We start from the raw sequence: 19,776 nt of genomic DNA on the forward strand, positions 1-19,776 counted from the left end.
GTTCTCAAAGCCTCCGATCGTGATCCAAGAATTCAAAGCACCAGCCTTCGGAAAACTAGCCTGCTTGTGTAACCTCGAGTCTGCCATTGTGTCCAGTCTTTGAATCATTAGCAAAATGAGCTCTGAAAAGATGGTGTCTCCATCTGGATGTAAGAGCTGCGCGCTGGCGTGAAATGAGAGGGGAGATGGGTGAAGTAAAGTGAGAAAAAAGCTCATTTGAGGACAATTTGAAGCCTGTAGAAGAAGAAAGGACGCAGAGAAGCATGTGGGGAAGAGGACACATTAACACTCCCTGCATCTGTCTCGTTCTCTGGTCTTCTAACATTCTCACAGTCCAACATCGTAGCGCCGGTTTGTGTGAAGCGCAGACCATTGTTACGGCTGCCACGGATTTTAATCTCAAGGCTCGTTGTAACAAGTTCACGGTGCGATCAGAGAAAAGTTAACGGTTCCTCATCGTGGGAGACTCGCTGCTCGCTGTCTGGCCAACGAGACGATGAGGATCACAATCCATACGGAGCAGGAGCCAGGAGGCGATTAACGTAGCTTAGCATAAAGACGGGAAGCAGGAGGAAAGGCTGTTCCTTAAAAGCTCACCATGATTAACACTTTTGTTTCATCCACATTTGGAGTTACGAGTTCCAACCAAAGTACTTCAACACTCGACACTTCGTCTGCTTGTGTAACGATGACACAAGTGGGTTAATTAGGGAGCTTTAGAGGTCTTAGATGGTGCATTTCTGAACTTTGGACGGAGTCCGGCTAGCTGCTTCCAGTTTTGATGCTAAGCTATGCTAATTGCCTCCTGGCTGCAGCTCATCTCACACAGACTTAAGAGTGGTTTCTATCTTCTCATCCAACTCTCAGCAAGCAAGTGAATCCTTTCCCAAAATGTCAAACTATTTCTTTAAATGTGCTTTTATTGGTACTGAGAGCAAAAAGCGTTTCTGATTAACGTCATATCGTATGAAAGGAGGCTCAATTACCAGAAAGTCATGATTTCCTTTTAATACATCAAATGTTCTGACTGTAAAAGCTTTCTTTGGTCCCATCCAGCTTCCATCAGAGCTGGAGGCCACGCTCTCTCTCTCACACACACACACACACACACACACACACACACACACACACACACACACACACACACACGTGCCGAGTGTTTGAATTATTCAGCTGAGTTTGATTTCCAAGTGGACTGTGTGACTCAATCATGTGATCAAGTGGCACCACCGAGTGCTCAGCGATGAATGTGAAATCAGGAGCATTCGTGCATACATGTGAGAGAGCTTAGCGCACATGTGAACACACACACACACACACACACACACACACACACACACACACATACGCGCACACACACACACACACACACACTCGATGCTGGAGTTATAACCACTGAGCGAATTACATCACAGGGTCGTGAGTTCATCTCTGGGTCGACACGGTACCTTGAGGATCCAACCCAGTGGATCACACACACACACACACACACACACACACACACACACACACCAAAGTGCTCTGAACCAGCTGTTAACAGCTGCGTATTGCGTTCCTTCTGTTGCCTCGGTGTGATGAAATTCTCTAACACAAATGAAAAGACGTGCGCGGTAACGGAACGTCCACAAAGACGCTGAAAACGAGCAAAATGTGACGGAGCCCGAACGAAGGAGGGGCACCCAGGAGAGAGGGGCTTCGGGTGGCTGCTCTGCCAACTTCCCGCTTCCTCCTTCCACTGTTTTGTTCTGCCAAAACGCGACGAGGAAACGCTCTGACTCTGTGCCGTCACGGACATCCAGCGTAAAGCTATCTGGAACAATTCTGCGTCCCCGCGGACACACACATCAAACGCAGAGCCACGGTGCAGATCAAACTACTGTACGTCCAGCTGCTCACCCGCAGGGAGCTGCAGCTGGGCACCGCTGCTCTTTGATGATAAACCTTTACATCCAAACGGCTGTAAAGCCACATCCGCTGACAGCTCCAGCATACGAGCTATAGGACCAGCGGGCATGCAGCACGCCGCCATGTGCTGCCCACGGACGCTGCAGCAGTCATTCATGTAGGAACAATGCTCTTATTGTGCTCCCTTACTGTAAACACAGCACACCTGGGGCTTCATTAGACGCAGCAGTGTGCAGCTGATGAACGCATGGGGCTGCTATGTAAATGAAACATGCATAATTCCCACTGTTAAAATTAATAAAACATATCAAACATCCAGACTCCAGCGGTGTTGTTTAAAGAGCGGACGTTCACTCCATCAGGTTTCTCTTCCTGATGTTTCTCAGCTCGCTGGTGGATCAGTGAGGCCGTCAAGCCTGAAGCTGAAATATTTAAGAGCGCTGACCGTCACATAAAGCAGCGGGATGATCTGTGAGAGGCTGTTTGTGCCTTCAGTGACAGAAAAGACAGGATTGAACTGGGAAAACAGAATGAGGAGAACGTGTTGGCACAGCGTCGCACTGTGCAACGACACTGTTCATTTAAATATATTAAAAACCGAGATGCAACGTGTTCAAAGACGTTGGTTGGAGGTGCTGGTACATGGATTTTCTTCCCGCTGGGCAGACGCAGGCTGGCTGTCTCTGCAAAACGTCAAAGTTTTGCTTTGAATTTGAAAAGACTTTTGCGTTGACATGTTTTATTTGGTAATCTGTGAGCAAACGAAAGCTGCTGCTTGTTTCTCAGTCACACAGTTTGCAGCTGTTCATCTACCTGCCTTTCATTTACATTTTAATGAAAACATGGAACATTGTTTCCTCAGTCTGGGCTCCCACATGTTATCATCAGTGTCCTGAAGGCCGGCGCTGGTGTTGATGTGTGTTCCTGATCAACAGAGCGAGCTCCATCTTACGCTGGTCAGGACTGAACACACCAGTAACCGTCCCCGTCCTCAATCATCTGGAAGATCTGCAGAGTCTCACGTCCACCCCCCAGTTATTTACAACCACTTTTCCCTGATAAGACCCCTTTAAACGCACACCTTCACCTACGCACAAGTCCGTACATCAACGCGACGTATCGCCCACTCGACATTCACCACCGCTGTGTGTTATTAGAGGAAAAGACACCACGTGAGTCCGTCTGTTCAGACCTCATTTAAGTCTAATTCTTTACGTCAGAATGGAAACGAGTGAAAGGTTTCTGCAACACGCTGATTTAAAAAGCAGCTTCTAACAGGGTCCAGAGCAGATAATTCATCGGTGAGCTCGTCTTTTGACGTCTGCGTCTTTTCTGCCTCAGAGCAAGAAAAGCTGTTTCATCTCACCTGCAGGCGTCAGGAAATACTCCTGCACACATGAGGGCAGTTTGAATGAGCACTCTGAGCCTGATGCAGGTGGAGTGAGTGCTCTGTGAGCAGCTGTCAACATCTGTGACATCTGTCAGTTCACACTCAGATTCCACTTTAGGGACATCTTTAAAAATCAACCTGAGGTGCTTAGACCCTGCACCCTCCAGCAGCACTGTGCTGCTTCCAAACAAAGCCCTGAGGGCGTCAATAAGGCTATAAGGTGTCACACACGCCATCGCTCATTCTCTCTCCACGAGAAGGTCTGATAATCAATACTGCCTCATATTTCATATCGACTCTCACACGGCTGCACGTTGACACACACGTTCACGTCTGTCCTCGTCCTCACAGATACTCACCGTCTGCTGCAGGTCGGGGATGAGCACACGGACGACAAACGAGTTGGTGTGAATGTCGTCCATGCGGCTCCGCGACGGCTCGGCGGTGGCCCTTATGGTCTCGTAGATGGTCTCTTCGCGGGAGCTGTCGGAGGCGCAGTCGTCTGAGTAGTCGGAAACGCTCTGGGCCATCTCATCCTCACTGGAGGTGGGGCTCCGGGGCATAGTCAGCAGGCCCGGCGGATTCAGCTGGGACAGACGAGGAGGGAGGAAGGTCAGACTCACACAGACTCAAAGTGTTCATTAGAGAAAGCAGCCATTCAAATCTAAGAGTCCCCAGACACGGGCTTGATATTCAGTTTATTCTACCCTCCTTTATGCTGCACGGGAGTCAAAGAGCTTCAGGAGGGTCAAACTAAACCTGCAGCAAAGTCTCTCAAAAAGGTGGCCGGCCGCTCTGTTAGGCTGAGCGTCAGCGTGATTTATGGATCAGCAGATGAAACACGTAACATGTCATCAGTCAGCGCCCGTGGCCGCGCTCTCCTGACTGACCTACATAGACGAGTTAAGACGTTTAAAATAGCCTCAGCATCCAATCGTCAGCGTCTTAAAATCCACACTTTCCCTGTTAGAGGTTCATGTGCACAGGCTGCAGGTGAGAATGTCATTCATTAACTAAATACCCACAAGTCATGTGATCCACACGCCCGCAGGTGTTTGACCTTAAAGACAGTGAACGGCCGCACAGAGCTCAGGGTTCATGGTCTGCGTGGACGGCGTGAGCGGCGAGCGGCAGTCAGAGCCAAAGGTGCAAGAGTGTAGACGAAACTCATCATCCAATCACAGAGCTTCTGTGACTGCGAGCTGAAGCTGAAGGTTCCACTTTTTACAAACGTGATGGATTTTTTAATGTTGTGGCAGGCAAACTGGAGGGAAAACATTTTTTAGGTATGAAATGTTTGAATCTGATGGTCAAAACATAAACTTACAGCTTTGATGGCTCGTTGTGGGTTTGATAACATGTTGGGGGGTTTGATGGCTCGTTGGGGATTTGATGGCTCTTTGGGGGGTTTGATGGCTCGTTGGGGGGTTTGATAACATGTTGGGGGGTTTGATGGTTCGTTGGGGGGTTTGATGACTCGTTGGGGGGTTTGATAACATGTTGGGGGGTTTGATGGTTCGTTGGGGGGTTTGATGGCTCGTTGGGGGGTTTGATGACTCGTTGGGGGGTTTGATAACATGTTGGGGGGTTTGATGGCTCGTTGGGGGTTTGATGGCTCGTTGGGGGTTTGATGGCTCGTTGGGGGGTTTGATGGCTCGTTGGGGGGTTTGATGGCTCGTTGGGGGTTTGATGGCTCGTTGGGGGGTTTGATGGCTCGTTGGGGGGTTTGACTTGCGGATTCAGAGCAAAGGACGTCGCTCTCGCTCACACCTTCTCCTTCCTGCTGGATCAGGGATCATTTTGGGAAACTGAGACAAATATTTTTCACAATTTCCTGGCATTTTGCACACCTGTTGATCAATTAGTGGAGAACATAATCACCTGTTTAATTGACCTAATCGTTAGCTGCAGTCCTGCACAGGTGAAGCACTTGGAAAAGGTATTTTTCATTTATTCATTTTAGCTTTAAAAAGGGTCAAAGTAAAATATGTAAATGTGCTTCTCAGTGCAACACAAACACAAACCCGCCAACGTGTAAAGTTAAACGACCAATCAGAGCGCTCCAGATAAGACGACATCATTCCCTCTTCATCAGAATCCGTGCGACACCATCAACACGATCAACACAAAGCAAAAGACAAAGCCGACATGTTTGATGAAGGAGAAGCTCACGAATGAGGAACACCAGCAGAGAGCAGGTGAGACGTCTCAGCTGCGAGGACGTTGGACAAACTTCATGGCACCTGTCCTGGTGTCCACGCGTCCATCAGCTGAGCTGCCTCTCATTGTGTCCTGATACCTGGACGCTGATGACGACGCCTTCTGTTTCCATCAGCTTTTCTTTCTGCTCGTCCTGATAATGACGACAGATTTCACTGTTTTCCTCGAGTGTGAAATGATAGAACAGTCTCAAAACGATTAAAACAAACCAAAAAAAAAAAAAAAACGAGTGAGAAAAGACAGAAAGCGACTTGTTATAATAAGGCATTTAGAAAATTGCCAGTTTTCACATCAGTTCTGGTTTATTGGAGCTCTTTCTCGTTTCCATTCGGGCTTCCTGCTGAGAGCTTCATGCTGTAATTTGTATAATTTTCTTCCACACTTTTCCAATCAGCATGTGGTCAATTAAAAATGCACTCAAGGTATTAAAGAGCGTCATATGGAGAGTGTGTGTGTGTGCGTGTGTGTGCGTGTGTGTGTGTATGTGCGTGTGTGTGCGTGTGTGTGTGTTCATATATGTGCTTACAATATGCGGTAAAAACGCATTAAATATTCAAATGTATTGAAAAACACAAAGTAATTGACGTACATGATCAATGCTTAGATGAACTTGATGATCGTTTTCTATGAGCTCATTGAGATGAAAACACTTCAGAGTCTATAGAAACACACAGCTGCTGCACTTCTTCGTATCAGGATGAACTTCAGGCTGTTGTGTGTTCCATTGATTTGCACTAATCTTGCAGGTAACGGTCCACACAGCATGTTTGAGCTGCTCCGTCTTTGGACTCTCGTTATATTGATGTGTACAGTGATGGTGTCTTTTAACCCCACACAACGACCGGCCTCCTGCTCTTGTTTCTTTTTCTGCCCTGGGTTTCGCCTCTCAGGCTAAATAGAGGCTGACTCGAACCTTTTGATTGGCCATCCACCTGCAGACACCACTGAAGAAGAAAATATAGCATCACCTATCAGATCAATGAAACTAAAGATGATTTTAAGTTGAGTTTGTGCAAAATGCAACAATTTACATCCAGACTTTTTACTATTTGAGATGCCATTCAGAAGCATTTTATCAAAATCAAATCCACTTATCCAGTACAAATCCCTCAGCTACGGTGGCTGACAAGGTCAAACGTGATGCAACGGCCCAGAACATTTCAAAAGGTAAAAACGTGCTGCAAACGAACACATTAACATCAAACTGGAAACAATATGAAGTCCAGAACATGTCAACACATGCAAACGGCAACAACAGAAGCTCTCCAGGCCACTAGAGGGAGCTGCAGGGACAACAAAACCTCAAACTCATTTATTACAGAATGAACATTAATTATCGACATCTAATCTGATTGGCCGTCAGTGGTGTCTGTCCAGCAACAGGTGACTGGAAACGAGGAGCTGCCGTGATGTTCTCCTCCGGTCCAAAACTAGACTTAATTTTAGACTCAGACTTAGACTGAACTTTATTAATCCCAATTTGGGAAATTCTTTAAATTTAAATTATTTCTAGAGTGACGTTTCTTCAAGGAGGAATGAATCTAAATCTGAACATGGACGTAAATAAGTAAACAAACGCTGGTAAATGTTCAGCTGTCAATCAAAAATAGCCGTTATGAATTCGACAAACGCAGTGAGGTTGTTTAACTCTGAGTGAATGCCTGTCGATAAAAGACAGGAAATAGCTGCAGGACAGGAAGTTGTCTTCTGACAGTCTTTTGGTTGGCTGGTTAACCAGCAGCCTTCCATACAAATCCCACATGTGTATCAACAACATAATGATTACACGCCGCCAACACAAACACACACGTGAGCGCGGCGGCGTGGAAGCCGTGATTATGGAGGGAATTCATTAACGAGACACACGCGGGGCTTCCCTCCATCACCAACCCAACGCTGCGCTTCACCAGCAGCGAGAAGAGCCAATCACAGAGCCAAGCAATTCCTTCTCCTCACACAGTGATAATTATCAGCTGATTAGCATGCTAATTCATTCATAGACAATTCACTTTGACTGAAAACACCACGCAGACGTGCATGAGGACGTGTTGTTGCACAGAGAACCATAAACGGTGGACATTTATGCAACGCTTAGTCGTATTTATTATTCAGATGAGGCACAACTTACATCTGATAAGTGGCCGCGTTCGTTCTCCTGACAGGCCGAGCTGAGTTAGCGGCGCTTCACGTCTTTTCAGATGGAGGAAAATAAAACCACCTGACGGACAAACTGACTGACTGCCTGTGAGTGAAGCTCGTAGCTCAAAGGTCACATTGAGTCTCGGAGCTCAGGCCCGTTTGGATCTGATCACATTCGCTCGACGCCTGACCGACTTCCAGCACCTTCTGCACACCGGCCTCATTACACCTGATTGTGCAGCAGGACGCCGTGACACGTGTCAGGTTCCTCGCGTGCGACGCCATCAAATCAAGGGAACCTTTCTGGGGCCAAAAAGCACTTTTCGGGCTCTGAGTGCCGTTACTTTCTCCGGCTGCTTCTCTGACAGTCAAAGTGTGAATGTGTGAAAGTGTGTGTGAGACGGAGGAGGAGAGGCTGTGCCACTGCTTCTTTTGTTGCTGTCGTTAACACACACACACACACACACACGCACACGCACACACTCTGTTCATTGTAACGAGGCCATTTTTTTTTTGCCATCCCTGGATTCATCTTTCCTCCACCGGTCCCTCTCTTCATTCGGTGGTGTAATTGAAAAGATGAAAAGACTTTCTCGGAGACTTTCTAAGTCTTTAGGTACCTAAGAGAGTGTGCAGAGTTCAGTAATGAACACAGTAATTTGCTTTGATTTGCATGTGTGTGAGAGGTAGACAAAGAGGGAGGAAAGCCGAGTTCTCTGCAGCGTAAACGTCTGTGACAGGGACAGGTGTGGGGGGGGGAGCTGAACACCTGGAAAACTAATACATGGAGTTAGTGCTGAGGCCGTCAGAGCGGGATGAACACACTCAACACGAAGTATGACGCAACATTAAAGCTGCAGTCGGTTGTTTTAACAGCTCTTTGAGCAAAAACAAGCAGCCCCCCCCCCCCCCCCCCCCCAGCGGCTGACCTCACATAGCTATTGTTAGCTACTCATGCTAGCTTGCTAATTGCTATGTGCCTGATGCAGCATAGCAAAGTTAGCTCACCCCATTAGCAAACCGGCTAACAGTTTCCAAACATCCACTGACAGACTGTTATTAGCCTTGCCAGCAGTCACGCTAACTTTAGCTTTCTCTCCAGACTCATGAGTTTGTACCTGCAGCAGACGTTTCCATGAGCTGCTGTCGTATTCAGCTCCATGAAGTGCAGAAGAAATACAAACATTTTCATGATACTTTCATATTTTTCCTCCAGCTTGAGTGATTTTCAGACCAAACAGCATTGAGTTTTTATTGCTCGTGTTAGCTTTTCGCTGTTTCTCCCAGCAGTGGTATTGACCGACATATCTGTCCTGTAATGTGATGTTCAGTGCACGTGGATGTTGCAGTAGCAGTCGCCTGGAGCAGCTCATTTAATGATTTGTGCGTCTCTAAGTCTCCATTCGTCAATCCTTCCTGCAAAGTTGGATTGATTGTTTCGTCAAACGGGGGAAACAGCCATCAATAGCAGCAGATCAATGTGAGATGCTGAAAAACTGACTGAGCTTGTCTGAGAGTGGATTAAAATGGTAACCGCCACGTGAACAGAATGTACTATTCGGTTTCCTGGAGGGCGAGGCGGGAGGTCAGACACGGTTTTGTTAAAGCTGAATAAAAACGAGGAACTCAAATCAGACATTTGGGAAACGTCTCTCACCGCTGTGTGCAAAGAGGAGCATCAGCACGAGTCGTGTGTGTGTTTGTGTGATGAAGACGTCTCTCAGATTGCTGATTTAAAGACGTTCTCAAAGTGATTTTGCCTCCAAACAAATTCGAGCTCACACAGCGACGACACAGACAGCCCTCCATCGCCGGAGAATATTAAACAGACTCATTAACAGCAAACCATCCGGGAGCACGTTCTCGTAATGACAGATTCCTGCGGCGCATACGTCTCACCTCCATGCAATAAATTAGTGTAACGAGACTACCGGCGCCCGCTGTCACATTAGCCCAGCGGTGTCTTACCGGCGATCCCTGCGTTATTTAAACCACACACAGAGGAAAGGTTACCTGTGACACTCTCAGGACAGGATTTCTGCAGCACTGGGAACAAATCTGACAGGCCGAGCCTCTGAACAGTCGTTACTTCAGGTGCAGAACGGGCTGTGATTGGTCAGGTCTTTTATCATCCTGTTCACACACTCACTAAACTCCTGACATTTAAATAGCCTGAAAACATCTGCCTGAGCCGCTCGCTCCACTTCTGATCAGCGGTCGTACTAAAGAGTCCTCTCGCTCTCAATCTCCACTTAATTGCTGGTGACAGAATTAAACTGAAACACACTTTTCAGCCTTGATCTGTTAATGCTGTGAAATCTGGAGCTTTTTACTCACTTTCACTTCATAAATGTTTATGCTCGACCTCTTGGTTTGTGAAGCGCTAAAGCTGGGAACAGAACCTAAGAGCAATGAAACCTGCAAAGAACAGATATAAGAACAGCTGTCAGCACATTTCAGACTGCTGAACAGAGCGCACTGATATTTAGAAGACAGCACTGAACAACAGGTAGAACTACAGCTCCTGTCATCTCAAACCTAGCTTGTTCTAAAAACAACGTGAACGACGTGTTTGATGGGGAGACGCGTGTGAACTGGACTCTGCACGGAGACCTGGACTACAGGTGAACTCCAGGTGAGCTGCAGCTCTGCACCGACGCCCGATGAACTGAATTATGAAATGATTTTATCATTTACTCGCCGTTTTCAGTTTAATTATTCCTCCATCTGCAGGAAGCTGACGGCCATGATCGCCGGCAGCAGCTTCATTAGATGGCAAACGGTCAGAGTCATTAAATACCACTTACCACTGCCGCCACCGGCTGACCAGCCTGTGACAGACTTCACCCAAACTGTTGTCACACCCAAATCATGAGTATTAGATGCTCAGCTGAATGTTGGAATAAAGAAATGATAATAACTGGTTTCACATTAAGGGCTGCAGCGCTGTGGTTAATGGCTGCTGAGTGGGTAGCAAAGCATTTGGTGGTAGCCAGTGCAGTTTTATACTTTAACATCTGACAGTCAAATGAGATTATCTTATCTTAGATTATCTTATACACACCTGAAAACCATTTGACGTTACACCTTCAACCAGAGTCTGAAGGTACAGAGCACCAAAGAAAAGGATACCTGCAGCTGCAGGTGAGCTTTAGGAACCATCAGCAGTAACATCAGACTCATTGGTTTGTAGTAAGTAGAGAAAAACATGCAAAACGTCGAGTCCTTTGCTCACAATGTTCAGTTTTCTGCAGCAATAACATTGATGAATGATGAGGATGACACACTACGTAATGTTTGACATGGTGAATACGGACTAAAGGGAATTTCTGTGAGCACGTCATTCGTCCTTTTCTTATCCAGACAAACATAGAAACTGACAGATACTGTATGTGTGTGACATGGTGTCGTTCACACTGTGAGTAAATCTTCCTTCTGTGATGAAGGAGTGGGACGAGGAAAAGACATTTATAGGGTTTGTCTCCTGTGAAGGTCAATAAGAAGCCGAAAACATCGGACGAGCGATGATCTCTGCAGTCCTCTCGGCCCTTTGTGCCACCCAAATGACAGACTGTGAAGCCAGTTTAGACTGACTGATGCTGTTTGTGTGTGTGTGAGTGATGCATCAATGACGGACGTCAGAAGTGACAAACAGCCTTGAAGAGCACACGATTGGTGCACGGTGATGAAAACCTCGTGAAGTGGAAACGACGAGCCAATAATAACGAAGCATCTGTTTACAGAGTTAAAATGTGGAGAGGTCTGACCGACGTCTGTCAGTCTGTCTGTCAGCAGAGACGAACAGACGCCGTCCATCATCACCATCATCATCATCATCATCATCATCACCACCATCACCATCATCATCACCATCATCATCACCACCATCATCACCACCATCATCACCACCATCACCATCACCATCATCATCACCATCATCATCATCACCATCATCATCACCATCATCATCATCACCATCATCATCACCACCATCACCATCATCATCACCATCATCATCACCACCATCATCACCACCATCACCATCATCAACATCACCATCACCATCACCATCATCACCATCACCATCATCATCATCATCATCATCATCACCACCATCACCATCATCATCACCATCATCATCACCACCATCACCATCATCAACATCACCATCACCATCACCATCATCATCATCATCATCATCATCACCATCATCATCATCATCACCATCATCATCACCATCACCATCACCACCATCACATCACCATCACCATCACCATCATCATCACCATCATCACCATCATCATCATCATCACCATCATCACCACCATCATCATCACCATCATCACCATCATCATCACCATCACCATCACCATCATCATCATCACCATCATCACCACCATCATCATCATCATCACCATCATCACACAGGTAGAATCTCCTGTACATTACAGTCCAGGTTATTGGTGATCTACCTGCTTCAGGTTGATGCTGGTTGTGATTCTTTTCTTCATATCAAGATATTTCAACACAGCTGACTTTAAGGTCTCACTCTGAATCAACAGGAAGCCATTTTAAAGGCTGACATCCTGCAGAAACCATGAACGATCACACAGAGGGAAATCTATTGAGGAGGAGATCAATTTCTACACATATTGTGTTGGTAGAAGAAGAGTTTGGTGGAAGCACTGGTGAGATATTTGAGTAAATATTCATCGCAGCTGCAGTGATTTTCACAGATTCAAATGTCAGGAAAAGAAAGAAGGCATCAGACTGAGTGGCCAGAAAAGAAAATTAGATTTAGCTTTCAATAAAAATCAAATGTTACTGCTGACAATCCTGCATGTTGGAGCAGTGTTTAAGAGTCCGACAGAGGACGTGTCCATGAAGGCATCATGACATCATGACACCTTGAAATACAAAATGTGACTTTACTTTTGTTTCTGCTCTTATTGTTTAAGCTTATTTTTCCTTGGACTTTGTTATAAAAACAAGCTGAAAACTGCTTGAAATTTTCCATCTGCAGCTTCATGTTTACAGTGTGTGAACGTGTGTGTGTGTGTGTGTGTGTGTGTGTGTGTGTGTGTGTGTTCCTCATATTTCCTCAAACACTATAGTAACTCTGACTAAAAGCGAGCGGCAGACACAAAGGTTGCATTCATGGACCCTCTCCCTGAAAGGCTGAGGTGTCACTTTGTCTAAAGGTCACCTCTGCAGCCTGTTCGCCCTCACGACGGGGGACGGGGTTAAAGTTCTATCGCACAGCAACAGAGGGCGGACGCACAGGAAGCGAATTATCTCCGACTGGAAACGTCCCTTTAAAGACGGTTTGCGAGACGTTCAGGGTCAGTCCAGGACAGAGCATTGTTCGGAGGTTTCTGAGGAGACGGGAAAGCTGAAATGCCGGAGTTAAAAGGACGTTTAATGAGCACTTTAAAGGAGCTGACGGTGGTTTTAAAGGCGCTCCGACGCCCTGCACCGAACCCATGTGGTGTTCAGCTGGAAGTCAAAGGAGGCTGTGCCAGTCAGGTCTGACGACGTCTCTCCTAAAAATCCATTTGGGCCTTTTCCTTTGTGTTGTTCACATTATGAGTCTCACTCTTATTACATGACAACTTTATCTGCAGCCTGTTTGTGAAATTCTAATTTACAGCCAAAGAGAAAGCTGAACTGAGCCCAGCTTTCATTTCCTGTCCTCTGACAGTCTGGGTTAAAGCACCGAGCACTGCCTCACCTCAGGTTGGTTGAGCAGAGAAATGCTGTTTTCCATTTGAATCACAGGGATTGTCTTTCTCTTCATCTGTCCCTTCAGTTACACTGTGAAGGCTGGCGCTCTTATTTTGAAGGTGACATGTCAGAAGGCTGATTTTCAGGGTGCAGCTCGGCTCCACTTCACTTTTCTTGATCTGGTTTCCTGGTGCAGATGTTACCTGCTGCAGGCAGCAAGACAAAAGACAAAAAACAGTCTGAGGAGTCCCAAACCTGCTGCTCCGTGGCACGTGACTGACAGTTCTCTCTGACCAATCAGTGGCCTGCGCTGCTTTAACTCCACCCTTTAATACCGAGGCAGCCTGGATCCTGGACGCAGGTGATGCCAGGTACACACAGCTGACCATCAGCCTTCAGCGGACCAGAGCTTACTTTGGTCATGTTCGGTTTTCCAACAACTCCTGACAAAAACATCTGTCTCTTTAGCAGCTGATTGTTCCACTGCGAGATCACTGAGACCGCCCTCTGATTTAAACCTTTACCTGTCAGGACAGCCGCCATGTCTCCTCTGACGTGTCCTGACTAAACAAGGAGAAGAAGAACATCGCCTGGCTTTCCCAGCTGATCGATAACTGTGCACAGGAGTTTTATCCATCGATCACCCAAAAAATACTGATTTGGGTTAAAGAGGTAACTCATGATGAAAAGTAGAAGAGACTCATCGGTCTGAGACTGAAGCCTCCAGCGTTCCGTGGTGTGTTTCACGTGTTCCTCTCACAGCGCAGCAGCTGAACACATGCCAGGTGTTTGCAGCGTCACCTTCAGCCTTCATCTGTTATCACCACTCAAACGTCTGCGCTCATCAGGCAGCCTTTTCATTTGAAGTGATAACAACACGTTGAGCGTCTGCAGCGAGTGAAAGCCCCTGAGACGCGACCACCTCGACACGAAAAGCACAGAGGAAAAAATATCAGCTAATCCATTTTTAATAAGCGCTTTAATAAGAACATTTTAATTAGGAGGCTATATCATGATTGATCACCCGTCATGCTGCACGGTGTCCCCGCGTGTCAAACCGGGAGGCTGAACAACAGCAATAAATACAGCTGTTATTAAACCTTTGTACTAAAAGCATCTCGCCACTTCATTGTTTGTCCCTCGCCAGCGATGGGAACGCTGCGACTGAGCAACAATCGTATAATTAAGGTAAATTACACAGCCTGGATGATTATAGAATTACTGAAATTCAGACTGAATTGTTTTTAAGTGTTTATCACAATGTTTCCACAGTCAGTCTGGTTTCATCTGCACATCCCACAGATCCAGTGGCTCCACTGAACATCTGATGAGCGTCTCCCTCTGTGGTTAACGAACTCACAAAGTGTGTACGAGGACAACAAAAGACACACACACACGCACGCACGCGCGCACACGCGCACACACGCAGAGTTCACAGAGACGTGTGAAAAGAAGCCCTCCATTACCTCGTTAAAGTTTCCTGCCCTGCAAACAGGAGAACTGGAGTCTGAGCAAGATACTGGCAAACACACACACACACACACACACACACACACACACACACACACACACATTAATCAGTGTATCATTTCTGTTAATCTACCACCTGCTGCTTTAATCAACACAAACGTAGCGCACACACACACACACGCAGAGCGCATATAGCCGTGCTGAGTGGGTTTGACTTCAGCCGACAGATCATGTGAAGCTCGACTGTATGGAGCAGCTCCTCCTCCTCCTCCTCCTCCTCCTCCTCCTCAGATAAACAAAGGACAGCACTGCTCGTTGCTCGTTGGCTGCAGCTCTTTGAACGTCCTGTGTTTAAAGGCTGTTTCATACTGAGACTCTGGTGGTTGACAAAAGTCTTCAGACGTCGGTTCTGTCTGACCGTCAGTTCATCACTGTGCAGAACAGCGTGTGGTCACACCTGAACGACTGGAGCTGGAATGACGAGCAGTGGCTTACTGAACTGTATTTGACTTCTCATCTTAACCCTAAACCACTGATGGAGGCAAACCTTGCTTTAATGTCTGTCTTTCTTCTTGTGGTCTGTCCCTTTTTTCTATTTCATGTTTTTATTCATATGTTTAGATTTATACCAGGATCCTTCGAGGGTCTGAAAGTATTCTGGGTGGGAAGGAGAACCAGAGTGAACACAGGGAAACCCTTTTCTTTGTGGATTTGTGTAATCTTTCCACACAAACATACTGGAAGAAATAAGAGACGGAGGGAAAAGCAGAAGCGTGATGTTGTTATAGCATCAGAGGTGGATGCATACACGTCTTTTTAAGTACAATGAGTGCAATGTTCAAACCAGAGTCACACTCCTTGTATGTGCACACATGCTTGGCCAATAAAGCTGATTCTGATCATCTTTAAGCTGCCTAAACCTGACTAGACCTGAAGTGCAAAGGTGGTCAATGGGAAAACACTTTTAAAAAGCACTCAAACCTGCGGGACGGACAGGAAGAAGACGTCACTGGAGAGCAAACAGTAGCTACGAGTTTTAACTGAGATGTACCCACAAAGAGGGCAGCAGTCCAAGGACGGATTTCTAATAAATATGCACCAATGAGTGAATCTATGCAAGGCAATGAAGGCCACTGAGCTCTGGCATGGGGGGGGGGGTGCAATGGCGAGTGGAGCTCTGCAGCCTGTGACAAACCTCCGCGCTGGTCCACCGTGTCCAGCTGATGTGAGCACAGCATGTCCAACAGATCATCACGGTCAAACAACAGAGCGAACGCAGCCTCAGCCAAGCAGGATGTGTGAGCCTCAGTTTCATGACTTTCTGTTAATCAGCTGCTGTTTTTGGACCTACAGAGGAGCCTCTACAGATGAAAGCTTTCACGCTCGCTCAGCTGGTACGTGTGGACATAGAGTCCAGCACTCCAAGCCAAGTGTCAGCTTTTGTCCTCTTTCATCCTTGCAGCATGTCATCACTGCCATTCTGCAGCATTATGCTCTCCAATTCCTTCCCCACTGACCTGGACAATCACAGAGGAACGGAGTGACTGAGAGCAGGAGAAACCGAGGCGAGGAGAACACGGCGAGGGGAATACTGAGATGAAGGTGGAAAGTTTGAGAGTCCTCCTGAAAGGGTCGGTATGTGAGACAATGGGGGGGCTGAGGAGGCATCCTGCAATGGTCCAGAAAGGACGACTGTGGGGTCTAGAAGGGACAGAGAACACAGTCAGCTCTCAATGAGGGGGTTTAAAGGACCGATGGCGTCCTTGGCTTTGAAACGTTCCTCTGTGATACGTGTTGGTGTGTGTGAGAGCGTGCCTTCACACCACACACGCTGTGATCCTGCTTTAATGGTGAGACTCTTTCTCTTCTGTCTTCAGAACCGAAGCAGAGACAAACAGAGCGCACGAGGACACAGATGGTCCACTGCTTCTAAAAAGAAAACACTGCCTGTGTGATGCCCGTGTGCATATTTGTGAATATAAGCAAGAGAAGAGAAAAAGGGAGCAAAGAAATGAGCATACTCTTCGTTTCACAGCGAAAGACTGCTGTGCCAGCTTGAGAGTGAGAGCCCAGCGTTACAGGGAAGTGCTTTCACCAAAACTGAGCAGCAGCAGAAGAACTGCACAGGAGCTGCAGCGACTCCTCAGACACGACGGCCTTCAAGTGTGTATACGCATGACTGTTAGGCCCAGTTTTATGTTTAGACTGATCTGATCTGAACAGCCGCCTTGCAGGGTTTAGACGTCACTAAGTGTGCAAAAGAGAAAACAAGTCAAAAGAGCGTAAAAACCTAAAATTATCTGTTTATGTACTGATGGACCATTGAAAATGCTTCTGATGCCTGGACTGGCCTCCACTGTTCAGCTCAGTTTTCTGGACCCTTGAGAGCAGGTGGCCTCAGTCATTTGTGGTGGAAGGTGATCTGACCACAGTCCAACCCAACCAACAGACACTCTGCAAGTCTGAGCCAACCAGGCAGCTTTACGTTTGATATTAACGCCGTCGCTCTGCTCAGCCGTCTGCAGGCAGCACGGCTTCTTCTCGAGCTTTCTGGAGGTGCATTCTGCATTCTGCTGGTATAGCCTTGTCTGGTCTACTGCCCAGATAATTACCACAGTTCTGAGCCAATGCCAGCTGTGCCATTACTCCATGTTAATTGCATGGCAATGTTTCCCTCACAGAAATCAGCTCTAGTCCAGAACACAGGACCTTCTTCCTGTATTTACTTCTTGCTCCTGCTGCAGACACCTCTGACCAATAAGTAGAGGGAAAGGTCTCATGTGTTTTGTCGTGATGCATTTTAGTTCCGTCGGTGTGAAAAGAAACTGAACCAAGGGGAAAATGTTCCAAATTTACAAATTCATGAACTGACCAGAGCGAACAAACAGCCTGAGAGTCCACAGCCATGCTAGCTTCACTGCCACGCTCATCATGTGGGAACTGAGACTGTCTGAAAAGTTAGATCTCCGTCTGCTCCCAAGAAATCAAAGCTGAAAACACAACAGACATCTGACTTTAGCAGAAATTCAAAAGCTAAATTACAGTTAACTCCATCTGTTGATAGTGGGAGTGTGTGTTTTACAAGGCAGCTCGATTCACGAGATCACGCAAGATCACGTGTGATCACGTGTCACGAGGATCCATCTCACCAGGCTTCAGGGTATGAGCCCTGTGTTGTTCAGATCAATCAATGAGGAGCTACTGGCAGCTACGGGCGGGCGTGTTTCAGATGTGATGAAACAACGATGGCGGCTCCAGAGGTGAGCGTAGATGCTGCTGGAGCATCTGTTCCATCAGGACTGGAAAGTATTTCTTCATTGAAGAGCAAAGATCAGAACTGAAGGCTTTCTCCATGGAAAAGATGCTTCGCTCTTCTCCAAACTTGTTTGCTGCTGTGATTGGCTGAGGACAGCCTGTGACAGGCGGTCTTTGGTTTGTGTTCATGTATAGTTTGTGTAATGAGAATGGCCTGCTCACTGGTTTGAAGTGCATCGTGAACAACGTGCTGCCTCAAACTTTTAAATTAAAGCATCCTCTCTGAGCGGGAATCCCCAAACATGCTGCTTTAAAGCAGAAACCTCACACTCCCCATACGCCATGTTTGCAAATCATCACACTGACTACCTTCTTTTCCTCCTTCGCAGTCTAAACGGCAGCGACGGCAGAGGTCTGTGGCTGACAGACAGACTGACAGCAGTAATCACCAAGCCATTCATGCTGCTCTGCACCACGCATTGTATGCTTTGGCTCGTGAAGCCGGGCTTACTGCTAAACTCCCAAATCCAGCTTTTATTCACTTCCACTGGTGCCTACATATACACTCTGCGAAACAACTGAACTTCTTTGCTCTATTCTGTTCATTCATATGACGGAGACAATGCATGCTGATTACCATTTCTCTGTCAATGTCAGTCCCTGGAAATCTGTCATCACTAGCCACCTAAAAGAACTAAAAGGACGAGAGCTGCATCAATAATGGACTGTGCACGCAACTGTACCGCTGCACACGTCAGACATCTCGACTCTCTCAGGCTTGTATTGGAATCACAAAGCAAATTACACAAGAGGGGAGCAGCAGAGATATAACAGCTCTCATTCCCTCAGAGACTGTGGTGCAAACACAAGAAAGTGGTCCATAGTGCATGTAGAGAAGTGGAAGAGTGCTGCATGCCCACATACAGCAGTGCACCCCAAAGGTCTGCAGACACATTACTGGGCCACGATGACTAACAGTTTGCACTCAATAATGCTGTTTACTCCAAGAGGTCAGAGACGGAGAGATTAACACCAATCTGAATGAGAAGCAGCCAACATCTGACGAGTCCATGAAAAGTCCTGTTACACCTGAATGCATCGCAGATCATCTGAAGTTCTGGCAGCGTAGAATAATTACTGTTTCGCACCAACGGCAGCACCATTAAACTCATAAATACTGTAAGTGTGGATACGCTCGTGAAGACCTTCAGTTCAGGAACGCATCAACTTAAAGTTTAATGGAGGTCTTCAATTATACACACATGGCCCAGTTCTGCCTGATGCTTACATCGAGGCCCGTCTGTACACACTGAAAATTCATGAGGAAATATATGGAGCCACAGGGAGTCCAAATGAGGCCTGAACAGACGTATATGTGTGGGTATGTGTGGCTGTGGGGATACCTGTGAAAGCCTCAGCGATGGCAGTTTCAGTTCATCTGACCACACTTTGGTCCAGACTGCAGAGTTGAAAAGCAGTGGATGAATTTCCCACACAGCACGTCTCAATACACGCTCGAACAGGAAATTGAGGCTGTCAACGAAGATGAAGCTTCAACAATCTCAGGAGAGCAGGCACGAGTCAGCGTGACCGTCTGGAAACCAAACCACTGTCACAGAGCTGAAGGCAGCAGGACCAAAGCTGGAGATCACATCTGCTGAGTGTGAGTGCTG

General features: G+C 46.9%; 1 protein-coding gene across 1 annotated transcript in view; it reads right to left on the reverse strand.

Annotated features, from left to right (window-relative positions):
* The window catches only part of LOC143323576 (SH3 and multiple ankyrin repeat domains protein 2-like), a 166,171-nt gene that overhangs the window by 116,863 nt on the left and 29,532 nt on the right, over positions 1–19,776 (reverse strand). The window contains exon 3 of the mRNA XM_076735501.1: positions 3,655–3,882. Coding sequence (XP_076591616.1) covers positions 3,655–3,882 — 228 coding nt within the window. The remainder of the gene's footprint in view (positions 1–3,654; positions 3,883–19,776) is intronic.

Source organism: Chaetodon auriga, chromosome 1, assembly GCF_051107435.1.
Source record: "Chaetodon auriga isolate fChaAug3 chromosome 1, fChaAug3.hap1, whole genome shotgun sequence".
In the NCBI taxonomy this organism is placed as follows: domain Eukaryota; kingdom Metazoa; phylum Chordata; class Actinopteri; order Chaetodontiformes; family Chaetodontidae; genus Chaetodon; species Chaetodon auriga.